General features: G+C 41.0%; 1 protein-coding gene across 1 annotated transcript in view; it reads right to left on the reverse strand.

Annotated features, from left to right (window-relative positions):
• The window catches only part of nrg3a (neuregulin 3a), a 374,977-nt gene that overhangs the window by 17,179 nt on the left and 336,990 nt on the right, over positions 1 to 20,808 (reverse strand). The window contains exons 4-6 of the mRNA XM_030070973.1: positions 18,218 to 18,241; positions 7,016 to 7,118; positions 2,713 to 2,839 (exon numbers count right to left, since the gene is read on the reverse strand). Coding sequence (XP_029926833.1) covers positions 2,713 to 2,839; positions 7,016 to 7,118; positions 18,218 to 18,241 — 254 coding nt within the window. The remainder of the gene's footprint in view (positions 1 to 2,712; positions 2,840 to 7,015; positions 7,119 to 18,217; positions 18,242 to 20,808) is intronic.

Consider the following 20,808-nt stretch of genomic DNA (forward strand, 5'->3'; position numbering starts at 1 on the left):
TAAATACCATGTATAATATAATCATTGATGCCCATTTTGCAATAATGCGTCAATAATTGGGATGAAAAATAAATATGGCTCCTATAGCAGCATAGCATTAACTTGTAACAGACAAATCTTTGCGATAAATTATGCGTCACGTGCACACATCCACTCTAACATCAAAGTGAATCCCAAAACTCGTCTCCATTTTTGTCTTCCAACCATGTTATTGACAGATGTGGATGTCCAAAAAAAAAAAAAAAAAAAAAAAAAATCATGGGAATGGTGTCACCATGGAAACACTGCCGTGATCTTCATGTATTTTTTGGAAGCTGGCTTGTAGTCCTTGGCAGAGAACTGAGCCAGAAGGAAAGGCGAGGAAGTGCACCTGCCACAGTCATCAGGTGAGAATTGATGATTATACTGATTACTGTCACGGCTCAGTTAGGTCTGTCTTTGAAATGCAGCTCACCCTTTGTGAGCTGCAATGACCCTCTGGTCATTACAGCATCAAAAGTGACAGGTGATTAACTATCCTGGTTCTTTCAGTCTCTAATTCTCTGTCCTTCTGATTCAGCTCTGTATTGTCCTGTCTAATTGGCTTTGTCTTATTATTCCCCTGCTGGGTTTAAGGCACTCTGTAGCTGTTTTAGGCCGGCGTACCAGTGGGTGGTAGAACCAGCACAAGATTTTAGTGTGTGTCTGTGTAACAAGTTGACTGTGATTGACAGCCAGTGCACATGATATCAGTGGGATGGCTCTTCCAGCCAAGGTGTTGCCTTGAATATTTACCCATGGAAATCATCTTTTTACATCCAAGACTGTGAAAAGATGAGTACGCAGTGTGCCTCATCATTTTCTTGACCATCTCAACTTAGATCAAATTTTGATGGCTGAAGCCAGCGTCCCTTGTTTGGACCTCTTTGCAAACTTAGTACCCATTGTATCAACTCTCTCCACCGAGAGAAAGGATATCTTTTAATTTACAAGGATACAAGGAAGTTTATTTGTCATTATACAACAAGTTGTATAGTGAAATTAAAATGTGGTTCTCTCTTGATTGATTAATTGATTGTGTAAAGAATAGAATTATTAAGCATGGAGGAGTGCAGATGGTGCATTAAGTAGTCTCACAGCCTGAGGGAAGAAGCTGCTTATCTGTAGACATTAATTTTGTACATGTATTACCGATCAGCAATATCTATAAATTTGTTTGTTGTATTAAAGTTGTGCACATTTAATCTGTTCATGGACTCAGGTCTTTTTATACAAGTAAGAAAAGTGAATTTTGTTTTGTCCCAATGTTACCTGACAGAAGGCCGCTGATAAAAGGGTTAGCCCGAGGATTTGTTTTGCCAATAAATGAGAAAAGGAAGGAGAAAACAGTGTCATCCAAACTGATACCAATGACAGTCCGAAGGAATTAGCCGCTGACAAATACAGTTTAGGCTTTAAATAAGATTAAGTATTTGTCTTGTTTGAATACTACTGTATAAATGAAGTTTGTTGCATTTGGATTTTCAGATTTGAGGGAGAACATGAAGCATGAGTCAGATATCAGGCACAAATGCGTATTGTGTGCTTCCTCCTTTCTTTAGCTGCAAGGTTTAATTCCAGTAATTGTCTCTGTTTAATGTACACCCTGAAATACATGAATTTCATTACTTTTAACACACACTGTTTTATCCATTTCTTGTATGTTGTTTTATTTATGATGAATAGGGCGTCCCTAATGTCTACACAATACATGTGTAAAAACAATTGCTTCACTGTAGATTAAAACTGCGCTACATTGTCCTTGGAGTAATAAAAAATACAGTTCATCCAATAAGGCTTTGTGTCAAACCAGTATAGCTTTCTTTGCACTGAATAGGTAACCTTGAGACCTGTATCACCCACTGAGAATGAGAGATGCGTAGCGATGGTTAATCTGTGCATAACAATACACAAGCACACGCAAACACACTCCCTAGGCAGCGGAAGCTCTGGGTTTGACTGACATCCAAATTAAGGTAATGTTTTCCATGCCAGCTACTTCAAGGGGCACAGCTGGGATAGAAGTGTCAACAAAGACTGCTGAGAAGATTATGAATGACACCACTAGCCGGCCACACGCTCCCAAACCACCGAACAATTGCTGTCTCAAAGACCTGTGAGCCTAATGCAAGTGGCCAGGTGGCTGCGGAAGTACGTACAAGGATTTTTGAAATGCCATGTTTAAGGTGCGGCTAAAAACTCTGCTGAAGGATGAATGCAATCAGAAGTGATAAGGCAGGGGAGCCTCATATGAATATGTGTCTGATTTATGATAATCTCCTCAGGCACACTGCCACCAGACATAATATTTTAGATGTTACTTGACTGACATTTTAGCAATAATCTAAACATAAATGATTTTAATGAATATTTACAGTAATGCAATTGTGATAATGAAAACCAGAGTATTTGTTTAGTTGCCAGTGCTGCTGCTGGTGCAAATGGCAGTAAGTCATGGCAAAAAAAGACTATGCAGTAGTTTCTTTGAGGAAGAGTTATGAACTCTCCTTTTTGAGTCTTGCTGATATTGTCCTTTCTAAACCTCTAAACGACACCGTCACACTGAGGAGAAACAGGACCATGCCGAAAGACCAACATGACTGCAGATGTCTTCCAGATGCATGTGGGTAAGTCTGCATCCTTCAATAATTCCTTAAATGGATGAAAAAGAGACAAAAAAACAGCAGTAGTCACCTTATGCATCTGTAGGTTGGTGTTGGACATCCTTGCCTTGGGATCCAGGGCATTAGAGGAGTTAGCACTGTAGTTTTTCAGGCTGCGACTCTCCTTTAAATGGGCCTGGAGCTTCTCTCTGCGCCTCCTGGAGAAAGTACAAGAGAGAAAATTGCAACTGAGATTGCACAAGTGGACTTTACAAATGATGTTTTGGTCAATGTTGCTGCTAAGTCAGTGGCGTCCAGTGCTAAACTGTGGACACTGTTACGTCTACACCACCTGATTTCACTAATCATCAAAAGGATTGAAGGTAACATGAGCTTTCAGTAGTGAAAGTTATACACAATCTGCTGGGCCAGATATATCAAAATCCTACAACCTTCCTCAATCGATCGCTCATTCTTCAATCAAAGCCCTTCTTCAGCAGTGAAACTTCCATTTTTCTCAAATCCCCAAACTAAACCCACTTTTCTCTGTAGTTTTACAATTTATTTAAGAGCATGGGATATTGCCTCAGTCTCAACAAGTTTGAACTCACATCTCCTGCTACAAACCAGGCAAAGTAGCTTGCAGCTTAAATTAACCCAGCATTCAATTTGTCTACCCTATTATCTATTGTTAAATTAGAATGAGAAGGTCAGTGTTGTGAAAAAGACCTCTCCAAGGCACTGTAAGTGGGGGAGAGGCAGGAATATCCTTGATTATATGTTTCTCAAGTAAAATAACAGCCTTTTAGATGAATTAATACTTCCCAGTATGATATTGTTGGTAAAGTTGGTTCTGAGGACCTGGTGTACAGCATGTTCTGCAATCATCTCTGATTCTAATCTTGGCAAGGTAGTACCACCCCCCTTAATCATTTCAGCCATACTCATTTCAAGCTGGAGCCTTAAGGACTAATTGCTGAGTGTGAAGTGAGTGAAAAATTGCAACAGTTGGAGTGCAGTTGGATCAATGGAAGTAATGAGACAGATGTCCAGAGAGTTATGGGGCAGAAACCAAATCCTGGACCCAACTCTTAGATTATTATTAATTATTAGATCGAGAGGAACTCCTGGCGCTTCATTTATCTCAATTCCAGTTTAGAAAAACATTGAACACACTGTTGCCATCTGAAATAGGCATTAATATTGTACAATCTGATTAATTTTAATGCCAGCTCCTCCTCCAAGTACTCTTAAATACTCAGACTCTCAATAACTCGCCTAAAAACTCCAAGATGCTCCGATCAGATAATATAACTGTGCCGACTGCAAACTGGAAAAATCAACATAAACACTGGGTTACAAAATGTAACATTCACATTTCACAAAGTTCCTAGAAGAATTCAATAACCTACACAAATGGAGTCAAAGATTAAAGGTACGAGTCGTTATTGTTGTTATTATGCATTTACATATTCAGGAATCTTGCAAACGTGCGTTTCCCAAAATGCTGGGACATGCTTCTGTATCAGTGGCGCTATATATGCAGAATTTTTATCAAAAATTTCTCAGTTCTTTCACAAACTTTTTAAACAGTGACTCAACGGCCATGGTACATTCCAGTGCCCTTCGAGACGAGGGAAAAGAGGGAAGTAAGCCAGCATGATTCATCGATGGAAGTTTCTGCGCCCCCTATTTAAATTTATGACTTGCTACAGACCAGAACTAACAAGGATTTGTCCTCTTTCACTGAAAACCCTGAATCCCAGGTGGCAGAGTTTACTTTTGTTATTTAAAGACCTTGACGGCGCTGAATGATTTCTGTTAAGAGGGTTAGTGTCAGCACTGTCTGGACTGAAGACCCTGGCTAGTATGATTCTCCTGGTTTTACTTTTCTCAAAAAATGCATTTTCTACATTTTTGATTATAAATCTTGGTCTATTGGGTATTCATTGTGAGGAGAAGGACTGTGGGAGTCAATCAGTGAGGCTGACCTTAATTTCACATAAACACAACACTGGTTCATAGCAAGAGGTCAGGAAATCATGTTAGAGAAAGTATAATTGGAATTTCTAGAGCGGTGTGTTGCAAATTTATTGCCTCTGAATTTTAAGAACATATCCCAAAGAGGCCCGTCTCGCTTGTTTTTCCTACAGGAGAGAGTGAGTCCTCAGTTATTACAATGCTAGTTACAATGCTAGCCAAATTATACTGACCCGGGACGTGAGAATGAAAAGAATTAATGAAAACTTTGAATAAAGACTTAATTCTGTTTGCCAGAAGTAAGCTCATTACACTGGAGAGAGTCGATGAAGACTTCACAGTTTTCTTGCCTCAAAACTGTATGAGATATAATGGTGTGTTTTACCAGCAAGCTTATGCTATCCTCCTATCATCTCCACCTTTTTGCAACTTCAATTAGGTTTTCCAGGACTGTGACATATGGTACATACTGCTTTTGGAAAGACATTACTTATCGCAGAGTATGTCATTATCGCTTCTTGAAATCCAGCACTTTAGCTGATGCTTTATCTTGCAAAAGGTTATGCTTGCTGTATTTGATGGAAGCATATATCTTGCCGCAAACACAATAAACATCCTGCTCTTAAGATTCATTTTTTAAAATGTTATTTTATTTATTTATTTATTTATTACCATTAATGGTACAGAATCAGAATCAGAAATGCTTTATTGATCCCTGAGGGGAAACTGGGTCAAACATTCACTCAAGTCAGGACCAATGCAGAGGTCAATTGATGTCAACGTCCTGTAGCCAAACTTTTGTAACCAACCGGTTAGTTTGAGCTTTTCCAGACCTTTATAGCCTGTGCTTCCATGCATGAGGATGAATAGTAAAGTACAGTTTTACTCATTACATTATTTACAATAGCACATGTCACTTGCGTCCACTGCACTACATATATGTGGTTATACTTCATGTCTTATGTATTCATTCATCATTCGTCACAGTATGTCTGCTGATTCGCCATGAGACCAATTTCTCTTTGAATGACATTAAAGTTTTCTAACATTGCTGCTACTGCTGGCTTGTTATTCACTTCAAAAGTAATTCATTATGCTACTTGTTATGTTACTTTTCTATTACATCCCAAAAACTGCATCTTCTCAAAAAATAAGGATAACTAACTGCCCTTCGTGAATTCCTGCTATTCATTAATGGATGAAATTATATAGCTGTACCATGTTGAGTAATGCATGTTGCTCTCCACGGAGCAGTGATGATTGCATGAGCTATGAGAAGTTTGCTCCTCTGGCTCTTTTTCTTCCCTTTTCATGTGTATTTAGTTGAGTTTTATTCTTGCAATCGTTTGGCAGCGGGAAATACGCCTTTAACTTTAACTTTATTCACATCCATCAGCTTTACATGCACATTTTCCCCAATCTGTATGCAGCATCTCCACTGAACAAGCTAGTTCCCTGACTCAATTACGGATTCATTCAAAGTGCCTGTCCATCATGCCTTGATCTGATTATCTTGTTGACGGGCTGCTCACTCACTCACATCATTATATTACAGAGGAAGCCTATGGAATTACAGTCCCATCTATCACAGCAGGCTCTACGGCCCATATACCCCAAATGACTGACTGCCATTACATGCAGGATGTTTGACCCATCCTGTTAAGAATATACAATCTTTATGGCCAAGCTAAGCAAATTCCTGCGGGCAGATATAGATGTAGACCGCTCTTATGCCAGTTAATCTGCACACAGACATTAGCACATAGCACATGGACTAATGGAATATGCAGAAAGGGTGAGAGAGAGAGGGAGAGAGAGAGAGAGAGCATGTGGGGGCGAGATGAGCTGACCTTTTGGGTTATGTTAAGCTACAAACGTCTGTGTGCACGTAATGAGATTTACAAATTGTTTGAGCTAATGTATGACATTTAACAAAGCAGAGCACACGCAGAAACATGGGCTGATATTTTACACAAAAATGTTTAATGTCTCAACTTGTTTTATCCAGCAAAACTTAAGTCTCTCCCACACAAACAGCATGCCTCCTTTGGCAGAATCAGATTGTCTAAACTTAACAGGACTGATTTGTTTTAAGACTATGCGTGATTTTCTTTTTTTTTTTTTTTCTATTTTCTATGAATATCAACAATCACTGGAGCAACTCTCTATTAAAATGAAAGCAAGATGCAGACTACTGGGATGTCTGCATGTCACTGCAACTAGTGTACCAGTCAATATATTAACAAGAAAATCCTACATGTCAGATCTGGATGGATGGAAAAGTGGCATCTACCTTCGGGTTATTCCAGTTAAAAATACCCAATTTCACTCTGTTCCCTTGTGTGTGTGTGTGTGTGTGTGTGTGTGTGTGTGTGTGTGTGTGTGTGTGTGTGTGTGTGCAGTCATCCACTCACTTGTTGCGGCAGTAGAGGGCCATACAGAGGGTGCCCAGAAGGCTGATCGCCATGGCAATGGACGTGATTGACAGGACCTGTCTCTTGTACACCTCCTTGCTCTCTGCAGGGAAACAAACAGAAGACGGAGTCACATTAATGTTTGAACAACACACTCTTGGGAAATAAGGACTTAGCGGACTTCTGTCGGGGTGTGTTTGTGTGAGTGTGTGTGTGTGAGTGAGACACAGAAAGACAGAGGAAGACAGAGAGGAGAAAGGTGTGCATTTCCTATATCAGTGTGCGTATATACATTTGTGTGGGTGTGGATATGTCTACTGATCCCCCACGCGGTATTCACAGAGAAACAGAGAAGTTAATGCTGTCCAGTAATTGCACCATCACACAGAATTAAACATGGTTTGGAGATTTGTATTTACCCACTTTTAATTTCCAACAGTTGTCTTCAATACCCAGACAGCCATTTTAAATCATCAAATAACCACTTACAGCGCTACAGCTCTCAAGGGTTTCTTGTATAAGTCCTGCAGACTCCTTCTGAGGCGTTTCTTTTACCACTCCTGTAACTGTAATTACTACCGTGATAAGCTAAATTGAACAAACAACTCACAAACCATTTACAATGCCCAAACATCCATTTTACAATTCTCACACAACGCCTTTCTATTCATATTCACCAAACAGCCCTTCAGTTTGCTTTATCAGCTCAGTCACATCGAGTAAAGCTCACAGAGACATAAACTGCCTTGGAAATGGATGCTACATGTAATGGAGCTTGAATAAGACAAGAAGAGTTATTGCTCGGACGGATACCATTAGCGGAGAAAAATGGAAGCTGTCTTGTTTGCTATGTACAAGTAAATCATAGTTGCCTTCAGATACATTAATAGGCGATCGATCAAGTTTTATTTAGTGAAGCTCAGACCTTGGGTTTGGGTGGGGAAAACCATCGCAGATGACACGAGGTGTTTGGGTTTTAACGCTGGCGGTGATTGAGGCAAATTTACTGTGGACAGGCTTAAATAGCCATTTAGTATGAAACAGATAACATGCTTAACCTTTGCTTCACCAAGGAGAGACGTCCTGAGTGCTGATGTGGAGCCTCGCCACACACTCAACCACAGCCTCCGCCCGCTGGTTTTGGTGCAGCACCACTGCAGCTTCTGGGAGTTGAGTGCCTTGCTCAAGGGCACTTTGACAGTATTTGAGGAGGGAGAGGTGAGTGCTGCTAACTCACTTCAATGACTGTACCACGATTTTCTGTCTGCACATTCAAACCTGGGATTTTACCACTGCAATCTTGCTTCTCTAACCTTTAAAGTATTACATATTGTAACAGGCGTGGTATTGGCATGGACTTTGTGATATAATATGTATCACAGTGCGCGGGCCATGATTTGTATCATGATACATTGCAATACAGATAGAGCCATATAATATAAGGTGTGTCTCCTTAAAGTTGCATTGTAAACTGCATTCTCAATTATGATACAAGGGAATATTTTGACGCAGATTACATTTGTCTGTAACATAACACAAGAACATTTGTAATCCCTTAGTCAAACATGTGTCTTTCACCCTGGCGACATTATGACTTATGTTACTGTGTATGTATGTTAAGTGTTTTTTTTTTTTTTTAATGTCTAAACTTAACCTTTCTCTAACATTAACCAAGTTGTTTTGGTGGCTAAAGGTAACAACACTGGCTAAAATGCTGCCCGACATGATATAGTGTGGATTAGAAATGCATATGTGAAACGTCACTCTTAATGACACCAAATGTAATTAAGAATGCAGTTTAGTTGTAAGGGAGTGTTTCATTTTAGGAAACAGGCTTGAAAATACAGCTTGCTGCATGATACCTGGGCAGACTAATAAAATATACCTCAATATACAACTTATATAACAATAAAAGAAAATATTTTATGATAAGTAAAAAAAATTCCATTTAAATTGATCAAAATGGAATTCACACAATGCTCTTACTTAACACAGTGCACTAAAATGGAGATGTCACACCATTATATGACAATAAAGTGCAAAAATTATACATATTGATACAAGGGCTAGAAAACCGATACAGGCAATAAAAAAAATGTGATTTTCTTCCAAACAGCACTAATTATTTGCATCAGTTTGCTGTATGTGTGCTGAGATCTGCACAATTATTTTAGTTTAAAAACAAATAAAGTAGGTGTTTCTTTAAAGTTAGAAATGGCCGATGTTACAAAGTCCATTAGTCCGCTGTCAGCACTTTTGCCTCTCCTGCTCTTTCGGCCTTTCTTGCTATTAATTCCTCTTTCTCTAATGTTTATGTCTCATCTCTCGTTTCTCTCCTTCCCTTCCTTTTTCTCCATCCCCCATCCCCCTAACTCTCTCTGTCCATCTCTGTCTAAGTTGTGTTTGGAGCCTGTGTTGTTTTGATGTCTCTAATCAGCCTGAGTCATCACACTGGCTCACTGGCTATAATTATATCATTAGAGGGAGCTGCAGGCTCTCCTATGGGAGCACAGTAAGGCCTTCCTGCAGGGAAGCAGGAAGACAGAGACTGATAACAGAGAGAAAAAGGAGAGAAGAAAGACAGAAAGATAGTGAGGAATGAGGTAGAGTTGCATGCAGGATGTTTATAAGGAGAGATAAAGAACAGGATGGAGGAAATGAGAGGCTAGAGGTAGAGAGATATGGGGATAGAGAAAAAGGTATCAGGAGATCTGACAAGGCATGATATCACGTATCTTATAAAGCCCTACCCTGCTTTGCAATACCCATCCCGTGTCAATCATCATGTGCGGGCACACACACCAATACACATGCATGCCCACACACAGCAAAGTGCATGTACAGACGCCGCAGTTAAAAGCAGCCTGCCAGACGACTTCTCCTCTTTGCATCCTGTTGAGATCAGCTAATTAAGCGTGATTTCTCTCCCTGTGTTGGATTGCCAGCCTGAAAACTCTGTGATCTTTACTGTAAGTGCGATAACCTGAGAGCTATACCATCCCATTCGTTCGCCTAAGAGCCGTGAAAACATGCTCCCCACTGTGAAACCATAAAACACTAATACACATCCTTGTTTCTGGTTATCCCCGAGGCACCAGGATGTCTGTGATGAGTCACACTTGGATATTGCACAAAATAATACAGTATGAAACATTTGATAAAGGTTCATGAGACCTCTGGGATTCACACTCGCTTCTGCTCTGATGCACACTGTATAGCTTGTTCAGTCTGCACTTGTATGATTTTATACTGTACTTACTCACAAGCTGTGCTTATTAATGCCACAACTGTACGGGGTAGATATGGGAGCACAAAAATCCATGACTTAAGGGGATTATGATAATAACTTAAGTTCAAGATGTGGGACTGCAACTGACCATTCCTACTTTTGTTCAATCTGTAGCTCCTTCCTGTTAACAATTACAAGTTCTATACTGGGAAAGAAATCATAATCATCATTTGCTTTTGCATCTCATCTCCCCCCATGTCTCCATCCCTTCTCTCTCTCTTCCTCTTGGTAGGTTAGAGAGTGAGGATCTCTGCCTTCATCTACAAGGCCTCCTGAAGTGAAGGACCAGCCTACCAACATCACCACAACTGCCCAATATTAATTTATCAATCATATAAGCCACCATGAAATCCATATTCTAACTCAATAAACAAATTCAAGAATTGTCAAGCTGTGGTTTCTGGTCCCATAAATCCATATATAGCGAGATCTTTCCCTTTGATTTGTCATTGATCGACTTGTTCCTTCTACTTTGCCTTCAATAGTCTTTTCTTTCGACTTTATTTTCCATGGACTTTTTCCTTGGACTTTGTCTTAAACTGACTTTGATGGACCTCATTGGCGTCATGTGAACCTGCTTCATTGTTGAAACTGTTGAAGGGTGTCCTGCTGCATTGGCCTCTCTTGCTCTCTGTCTTACATACGCACACACACACACACACATACACACACACCTCTCTAGAGTGCCTGTCTCCAGCCTGACAACACCTCTGTCCAGTTAACTCCAGAGAGAGTCGACAAGATCCTTGAGAGACTCTCTCACCACTCTGTCCGACTCCCTGAGTGCTGCAGCCTACGTGCTTCATCCAGCCTTGTGGCCCTGCTGAGCCTCACTCCATCGACCTCTGGACCTCCATCTACCATCTGTGCCTCGCTGAACCGAGCACCCTCGCAGACACACAACCTCAGCGTTCCTCAGCCCCCCCTTAGACCTCCGCTGGATGTGCCATATGTATGCTTATCGTCCACGAGGCATCATTCATGTGGGCTCACATCTTTCCCTGTATTGACTGACTCAGCGATTTGAAAGTTTACATTTGCTTTCAGAATTCAGAAGACAGTGTTTTCAGACAGCTACACCGCTTTATTGTCTATCTCTTTGCTGATTCATGACTTACATTGCCCAACTCCTGTAATTGTGTTTACTGAAATATTGGTCTGTATGCTCACATAATCACCCATCCCTACATTGTATTGCTTTTCATTTATTACCGCAATTCCACCATATATCTACCCTATTATTGAGTGTGCCTTGGTTTACTTTCCCTCATGTAAAGTCATCTCCTGCGCTGTATAGATATAAATTCAAGCAAGCTCTGAATGCAGTCCTTCAAATGAGAGCTGTGCATGCTCCCGTTCTTTAATTCCCATTGAGGCTAACTCTAAATTGTGCTGACATCAGAGACCATCAATAATGACTCACACTGTGACACACATACACAACCAGTAAGTGGACAGTCGAGTTTTTTGGGGGTTATATATGAGTAATATGTCAGATGAGATAGCTAATTTGCCCTGTGCTAATCCTCTTGTCCTCCTCCACACACACAGATATACATTCATGCAAAGACATACGCATGCACGCAGCAAGCCCCCGTGTGAGGCCAAAGGTAAATATGGTGCCAAGGTCACAAAGTCTGTCACCCACCCACATCATGCCGTCACACCTATGCAGAAACACGCTCTCTTGATGTGAATAAATCATATGACCCGAGAGAGGGAAACCGTGTACATGTTCCATCTGTGAGGTCACAAGGCTGTACCTTCTATTTATTTCCACTCCAAACCTCCATTTGTCCCCTGCAAAGCCCTCATGACTGCAGATTTACAGCAACAAAATAGGAAAATATGATTAATGTTTTAGGCTAAAGCTGGTGGCGGCAAAATTGCATAGGTGTTGCTGTGACCTTTTGTCCAAACGTTGCAACACACACGCCGCATGTACTTCACAAAACATGTTTCTATGAGGGCGAGATGGCGAGAAATGGAGAAATCAATAAGTGATAAATCAGTGCTAACCTTTCCTCAAATCTAGCCTAAATACTAAAGATTAAATCAGAAACGCCCTTTAGCATGATCTTTGTGTCCATGGTTCAAACTGTTCCAAGTCCTAACATCCGGCTTTATCCTCGATCGTGGGACAAACTGTTCCCATGACTTCCATGTCAAATCCATAAGTCACTGATAGCAAGAAAAAGTAAATGATCTCGCTTTCCCTCTGATTAAAAGTGCCACATTCATATCTATGTCAAATAGTAATAAACTGAAACCTCTTACAGTTTAGGAATGAGCTAACACTCCATTATTTCATGACTTGATCATCACCTTGGTGTTCTGGAGGAATGCTATTGCAGCAGACAGCCCGTTGTAATAATTAACGTTAGCTGAGAGAGTTTCATTTAACAATTTAGGGATCCCTGTCTCTCTGTCATCTGAAAACAGCTGCATATTTTAACCACCAAGCATACAGTGGTCGCAGACACGCACCCAAACAGTTGTAGCGCAATCACATTGTCGTCTGTGACAGCACACACACGCTCAAAGATACACAGACAACACAGAGCTGACGGACGTCTGGAGACAGACTGAAGTGGTATTTTGACACTGTGGCTCTGAGGCAAGTTGACTCTGAGTCTGAGCTGGAAAGAAGGTGTAAGTCTGGTCGTGGTGGGACGTAAGACACATAAACAAAAAGACACTCACACACACACACACACACACACTTACACAAAAGCCACTGAGTAGCTCTCTACCACATGTTCTGTTCGCTATTTCTGTATGTAACATCTCCCCGGCTGTGCCAAGAGCAGAGACTGGGGATGAATGAATCGGATGACATAAGCAGAGAGGGGAAAGATCAGAGAACAGAGACTGAGAGGGACGGGATTCTCAAGCGATCGCTTCAAAGGCCTGAGTGGTACACTTTTCATGCGCTGGCATACAGATTATGGATAAAATCATTATTTTTGCAGGTGCTGCCTCACTAGATTAAGCATGCCCTCTCTTGGCTGGCCCTGGTATCCTTTCCACCATTAGAGGAATGAGTTCATTTGAACATTTACACATGACGCATAGTCACATTCGTGATCTAAGAGTTGAACTTGCAGGTGGAAAGTAAGCTTTATCTTTCTTACTTCTGCCCACATGGAAATCTAATTAACTTAGATGCCTTTATAGCAGAGAAATGCTGTCAAGATTCAAGACCTTTGATTACAGACCTTTGAAATGAGTAAGACAACACTGTAAAAAATGTCAGAGCCTGACAGTTCACCACTGTCAGAAATAATGAGTAAAGTGTAGCGGACCACTATAAAAACAACAACAACAACAGATATCCAAATCCCAAAATTGAATACACAAACACCTATCTGAACAGGTGAATATTTGGCTCCAAAGTCATGAACCAAACATAATTATCCCTTGTCTGGGCAGGGTGAAACAGCCCCTATACGTTCAACATGTGTAACAACATATGTAAAAAACTGGGGAGGACACATGTATTTGTCATGTATATTAGACATACACATTCATACATGGGAAAACGCCAAACGCAAACATGTTTTATGTAGAGGTATTTAAAATGGACATATATGGAAATTCCCTGAAATCCTCCATGTATATAGATAATTTCAGCATGGGTGTGTTTGAAGTAATAATCTGCAACATTTTTATGAGTGTCCATGTTGCCACTCTCTGCCACTAATTGATAACCTATGATTCAGCCTAGACCAAGTACATAAAAGCTTTTACATTTGCTGTTCTAAACACAGATGTCATTAAAAAAAAAAAAAAAAAAAGTTCTGTGACTCACAGCAAGTGATGCATTCTACCTTTCCTGCAGCAGCAACAACAGTTTATTTTGGACTAAATACACAAAGGGCTAAGTCGTAAGCATGAACTGCAATAGCTATCATGGCTGAAAACACAAAGGGAGCACCACCTACAGAGCCTCAGACGTCATCGACAGAAAGGAAGGAATGGAGAAATCAAGGGGAAACATTCAGGGTGACATTTTGATTGCAAAGTCATCATGGCAACGACGACGTACAACTGCGCACGGCATCTTTCCCTTTTTCTTGCTGTCAGGCACGCAGTCTTTCCCTCCAGTTTGACATTGAGCGGGACAGCTCTGATATACCGCAGTCACAATGTTTTTTCACAGTCCTTCAGTTGTGAAAGTCAGGCAGAGCGAAATGAGGACTTGTGGTCCCATGCCTCCACATGTAAAACACAACTCAGTGACATAAATGACATGAACTCCTACTGCTGCTGACGTCACACACACAGACACAGACACAGACACACAGACACACACACACACACACACACACACACACACACACATATGTCTGTCCCCACACTTGTATTTATCTTTGCCATACTTTGCCAAACTGCTGCCTTCCAGCACAATCACAGCTTGGGCTCTCCAGATGGGAGTGGAAAATCGACCTGACTTCAAATCCTTTTCCCCAAAAATACTTGCCTGTAACACTTTGCTCCATCATGGATTTACAACCCAGAAGAACATCTTCCAGCCAGAGCTCAGTGATCTCCGATGGAAAGGAAATATTGATGCCCCCATGACTGACTAGCTGTAGTGCAATTTTCTCCCTTTCACCAAGCAATATGAAAAATGTAGTATGAGGAGGCCAGGAAGAAATCATGAATTTATTCTAGGTTTTATTATGCCTTGGAAAGGTAATGTCCTGTATGGAGACATTTCAACCTTAAGGCTTTCTTTTCTAATTTTAACTTCAGAGATTTGGTCTGTTGGAGTGGATGTTTCATTCTTTTGGAAATGTTAGTAGATATTCTGGTTATGCTCAGCTCAAAAATAATATGTCTGTGTACTTGCCATGGAAGATGATCAATGGCTCAGACTATAAAGGGCCTTGAAAAAATATTTTCCAATCGACTTCCCTGAATTACTTCTAGTTAGAGCTCAATCATTTCTATGAACATCCACTTGTGATATATCTATAGCAAGATGCTTTCGAGGATATACATATTACAGTGCTAAACTGAATGCAACCCAACTCTTTTGTGTGTTCTTAAATAGCCAACTTGTTAAGTGTTTGGTCTACATCAGAGACGAACACCAATCTGCTTTCTAGAAAGATTCTCCTGAATCAAATACTGTCTTTGATATGGCATCAATAACTGTTTTGAGGTGGAAACTTCTTTGATGGTACGATCTAATTAGAAACCTTCATTACTGATCTCTATTTCAGTTTCTCGACATCATTACAATGTTTTCAACCCTGTCAACTGGCTTGTAATTTAAATTATGATGAAAGACGGTGGTGGTGCTCCTTTCTCCTTCCTCCCTTTGTAAGAAATAATGTCATGGGGAAAAACGAGCAAATCAGAAGTGGCCCCAGTTGTTTTGTCATAACTGGGCCTCATGGAAAATCAGCCAAATATTTAGAATTTGAGATTTGCATCAGACCAGGAGGGGGTGGCCACCAATACTTCCAATCAGGAGCCAGTGGCTCATTATTAATGAATAAATTTCTCCAAAATGGCTTGTTAGATTCTAAGTACAACAGGAGCCCTGGAAAATAAGTTAACTAAATGATAAATAACTCCAAACAGAAATGGACACTGTGAAGGGACTGCTTACTAAGAAACCCACAACCAGTTGTCTTAAGGCCCTAATAACATTTTCCAACCACTCAACCTAAAGCACTGACTAAGCCGTTGTATACATTTCCATAACTGTATAATGACATTAAGAGTATGTAATGGACCAGTTTCAAAAAGGATTTGTGTGTGATTTCCAGAGTGACAGTTTTATTTCTCATTAATTTTTCTCAACAGAGACTGTGTCTGAGGAGGACATGGGATGCGCTGACAAATCCTGGTTGTGTGTGGGAGGTGCTTACCCATCTGTGCACTGCTTAACACAGTGCAGGGAAACACTTTGGCAGGATTACAGGTGTTAAGAAAAAATGGTAGAGTCAGAATGATGTTGCAGTGGCAAAAAAAAAAAAAAAAAAAAACTTCCACTGAATATAAATGGCACACTTGCAAGATACTTCCGTTGAAAAGATCGTCTGCCACTGCCAAGTTTACATAGTCTCAGCAAGTTTTCTCAAAGAGCCGTTGTGGTTGCACAGGAGACAAGGAAGTGTGGTACTGCTAGTTCCTATGAGTGATGAAAATTTATTCAGGGAGCTTTGCCCACTGTGCAAAGGAAATAATTCCAAATGAGGGGGTGGACATTTTTATCTCCGCCAGGTGGCATTCTGGAGGTGTTCATGTGTTTAGCTGTGCGTTTCTGTCCGCAGTTAATCCTGCATACTACTGGGTCTATCGGACTAATATTTTTATGTACAGTTATGACCATGTGATCAAGGACCTCTTGTGGTTCTGATGATTCAAAACCTTTGAAAAACCTTTTTGTATACCACAACTGAGAGCTAACTCCTCACTCTTCTTAACCAACTGCTTCAATTTTGAATCTTATTTTATTTTATTTCATTTTTTAAATTTCTTTCCACTATGTACAACCATGTCTTGTTGCCACAGACTAAAATGCGGTTACAACTGTGTCTTCTTGCCAGAGATCCACTCGATAACGTACATGCTGCGGCACGTTACTTGGCAGGCAGATTCTTATGTTGGTGCCTTCACTTTGAAACTGACATTTTCCATCGCTGGTGTGTTGAAATTGTTCCTTTCCAGATTTGCACACCAAGCACACCATGAAACAAACATTACAGTATTGTGGTTGTTTCACATTCATTAATGTGAGTCATTCATTTATGTCATTTCAGCCAGCTGCTGAAATGTTAGTTTGCTGGTTTAACACTTATGGTGCCGATACACTGGACAACTTTTTGGTCAGCATGACCGACAGCCTGCTGCGGTTCCTGATTGTTACCAACATGCCCAAACACCAGGCAGAGATCTCTACTGAGCACACTCTTCTAGTTTTCTGTAGATGATCCACTGTGTCTCCAATGTGTGTGAATGGAAAGAGCCCAAATTCTACCGAAAAAGAGAGAGCGAGGGACTGTAGTTAACAACAAGCATCCATGTCGTTAACTAGCGTTCCTCAGCCATGATACCCAACACAGAGCCTGGAAGGAGAGCCAAGAACAGGAGAGAGTCTGGCAAAGATGAGGAGGCACTGGCACACAGCCGGCACAACACGCAAACACACACACACACGCACAAATACACACACATACACACACAATTATTTGAAGAAAATCATCTAACTCACATAAGTACGAACCAATGGCTTAACAAACACATTTTTGAACATAAGCCACACACACACACACACACACACACACTAATGAGGAGTGCCATTGGTAACAGTGCCAGCATCATAAAAACTCCCTCACTGTACCCTGCATGCCTCTCTGTTCTCGCTGTTTCCAAGGAGACTGCAGCACATTGGTATTCTGAAGGGACACTTCATGAGCAATTGCGAGAAAGAGAGAGAGAGAAAGAGAGAGAGAGAGAAAGTGAGAGAAAGGAAAGAGGATAAAGACAGTGCAAAAAGTAAAGACACATAAATGCATATGTATTCAGAGATGAGGTTGAGAGAAGAGTGATGAAGATAGCAACCAATATTCCATAAATACATGGAGAAGGAGAGAGAGAGAGAGAGAGAGAGAGAGAGAGAGAGAGAGGTTGATGGGTGGTAGCTATGGATGCATTTTCACACAGACACCATTTCATCTCACTACATGTGCGCCGTGCCTCCCCACGCCATATTCAATAACGATCGCTATGTGCGATTATGCACGTGTGATTACACATGGCCTCATGTGCATTTTGATTGGCGTCATGAACAATGCATGTGTGCAAGCAATCATGCACTGTTTACCCAACACGAAAGCCCCGTGATGTTGACAGGCATGACTCATACAGATGTAAGACAAGAAGAGCTTCCTTACCCATAAACTCGATGCCCAAGTGATCTGTCGTTCCACGCGGCATGGGGAAGGGGGGGGAGGGAGAAAGAGGGAGAAAAAGAGAGAGAGAGAGAAGTTATTAAGAACATCGTGCGTTAGCATTGTGTCAGAGCGCATAGCCAGATCATTGCTGACTTGTTTTTTTATGTAAGCTGCTCTATTGGTCGTTTCTTTTTTTTCCCCCCCTGTTGTCACATAGCGTCAGGAGACACATGCTAGCAGAGTTGCTGGAGCTGACACACACACACACACACACACACACACACACACACACACACACACAATCCACATCCCCATGCCTAAACAGCACACAGTATCAGGTTTAAGAGCCTCTTTACATTATGTGGCATAAAACATACCAGGGAAAATGGGAGGGAGTGGTCGGGGTAATTTTGGCACTAAAATGGCTTACATTTTCAAACCAGAGTCACAATAGCATTTTTCTTGCGATGGTGGCAATTTTCCTGTTGAGTGGGAAGGGAGGGATGGGGCTTGCTGCTGTTGAATTAATACAGTGGACACATCTTAAGAGACAACACATACATCACTGACTAAAATAGCAGCTGTAAGGGATATGATGCTTCATGCCTAGTAGGTGAAACCTGTCCTGATTAATACATTATAAGGCATTACATTTGATTTTCTTGTGTATCCCGCACTTTGGAGATGTAGAGATCATAATTTGGTTAAACACTGCCAAAAAAGGAGTCAGCAAGCAAAACATGCTATTAAGTCTAAAAAGCAAAACAGAGTTTGATGGCATTTCTTTTAAGCATTTGCTTTTCCACATCTGAAAAAATAGTAATTCCTTTGTTATGTAATTGTTGTGAAGCAGCAAGCAGAGTCCCTTGAATAAGTTCTCAGTAATTTTCCAAACAGTCGAGTGGAAGTGCCTCCACTTTCCAGCTGTTACAAAATAATCTGTTAGAAGCACGGCTTTCTGCGCTGTCACCACTCACTTTTTACCACAGCAACAGTGACTTTATCTCTTCAGTGGCCCTCCCCAAGATCTTAGACTGGGTCAGCTACTCGTTCTAACGTGAAAAGCTCTGTCCAATCTGCCCCCTATCTTATCGGGCCGTGTTGGCCCGGATGTAAGCGGATCATTTTTCACTTTACCAGTGACCTAGAGACCTGTCTCCACTTCCTTCTTGATTTCTCCCTTCAAAAATGCCTGCAATGTGGGACAGGACGAGATGAACATGATAAATGGCATCTGAACATGAAGGCTTTTGAATAATCTATGCTCATCTTTCGTTTGTCACCTACTTATGTCCGACCAGGGAAACTGAGTAGGGTCCACTCTTCTGTATATGGTGATTATCCATCATCTGCATATCCTATTTGGTGGCCACTACTACCCAAAATGCCTTACAACATCATGAGTGCATGTATTTGTTTGCATGGATGGCCCAACTGAGCCAAACAGGACTAATGGACTGGACTAAATGATCTGTTCTTTTAAATTATGTGCTTTTATACCTCACTGGGCAGAGCTGGCACTAAAGCACCCGAGGCTTGGGATTCATTTGTATGCCAGTGGGGAAAACAAACATCAGTGCCAACACTGTAAGAGTGCGGGGTTTGATTCCCATTTGGGAACCCATAGATATATGCACTTTGGATAAAGGCGCTTGCCACATGTCATAATTTAAATCTGCTATGTGGAAATCAATGGCTTCTGATTCACCAGTTAGTCATCACCTACCAGTGGAGATGCAGCATTGGAATCCAGCACAGTCTCAATCGATTTTGTGCCAAGAGCACAAGTTCTAATAAAAAAAGATTAGATGATGTGGACACAAAATATGTGAAAACTACATTCTTCTGCCAAGGTAGATTATGGCATTAAGTGGACACACTATTCTCACTCATGTGAAAATGTATATTAACTGTGAACATTTGGCAGGTAAAGTAACACTGGTTAAGCTTTGGGAAATGTTTAGGTCATGGTTAATTGAAATGAGAACTTAGTGAATGGTATAAAAATTCTTTGCGAGCGTGTATACAGGCCCATCTGCCACCAGCCTCGACGTTCATGCTTTCCACTGTGCTATTTCAATATTGATTGACGTGTCTCCTCTACATAATCCTTTCATGGTAGATTTCTCTCACTTTTCAAACACACAGCACATTATTTTTATGGTCATGTCACAAAATTTGAGACCAGGCTGTCTGAATCACACCGCTGCATCCAATTTGGTTGTTTGGGAAAATGAAATAAAATAAAGCAAAAATAAATATGTGAAGGTCTTGTTAACTGTAAAGGATCGGGTTTTACAATGGCTCCCATTATGTGGACTGTAAAACTTACAGGGATGTCCTTGAGAGGAACTGTCGAATTTGCTTCCTCCTTTCATCATTGGGGGAAAAAAAAAATCAAGATCTCCTGTATCCCCTGTTTTATGAAAATAAACCACACACTGTGCAGAAACTCGGGCGGGAAAAAAAGGCAACAACAACATAGCAGTCTATGTAAAGGTAGATGCTTCCCAGTGTGTGTGCAGGCAGACGGGGAGGCAGGTGTGGGTGGCAGGGAGTCTGTAGCGAGTTGTCCTACTTCCCCTCCCCGT

Source organism: Myripristis murdjan, chromosome 15, assembly GCF_902150065.1.
Source record: "Myripristis murdjan chromosome 15, fMyrMur1.1, whole genome shotgun sequence".
Classification (NCBI taxonomy): domain Eukaryota; kingdom Metazoa; phylum Chordata; class Actinopteri; order Holocentriformes; family Holocentridae; genus Myripristis; species Myripristis murdjan.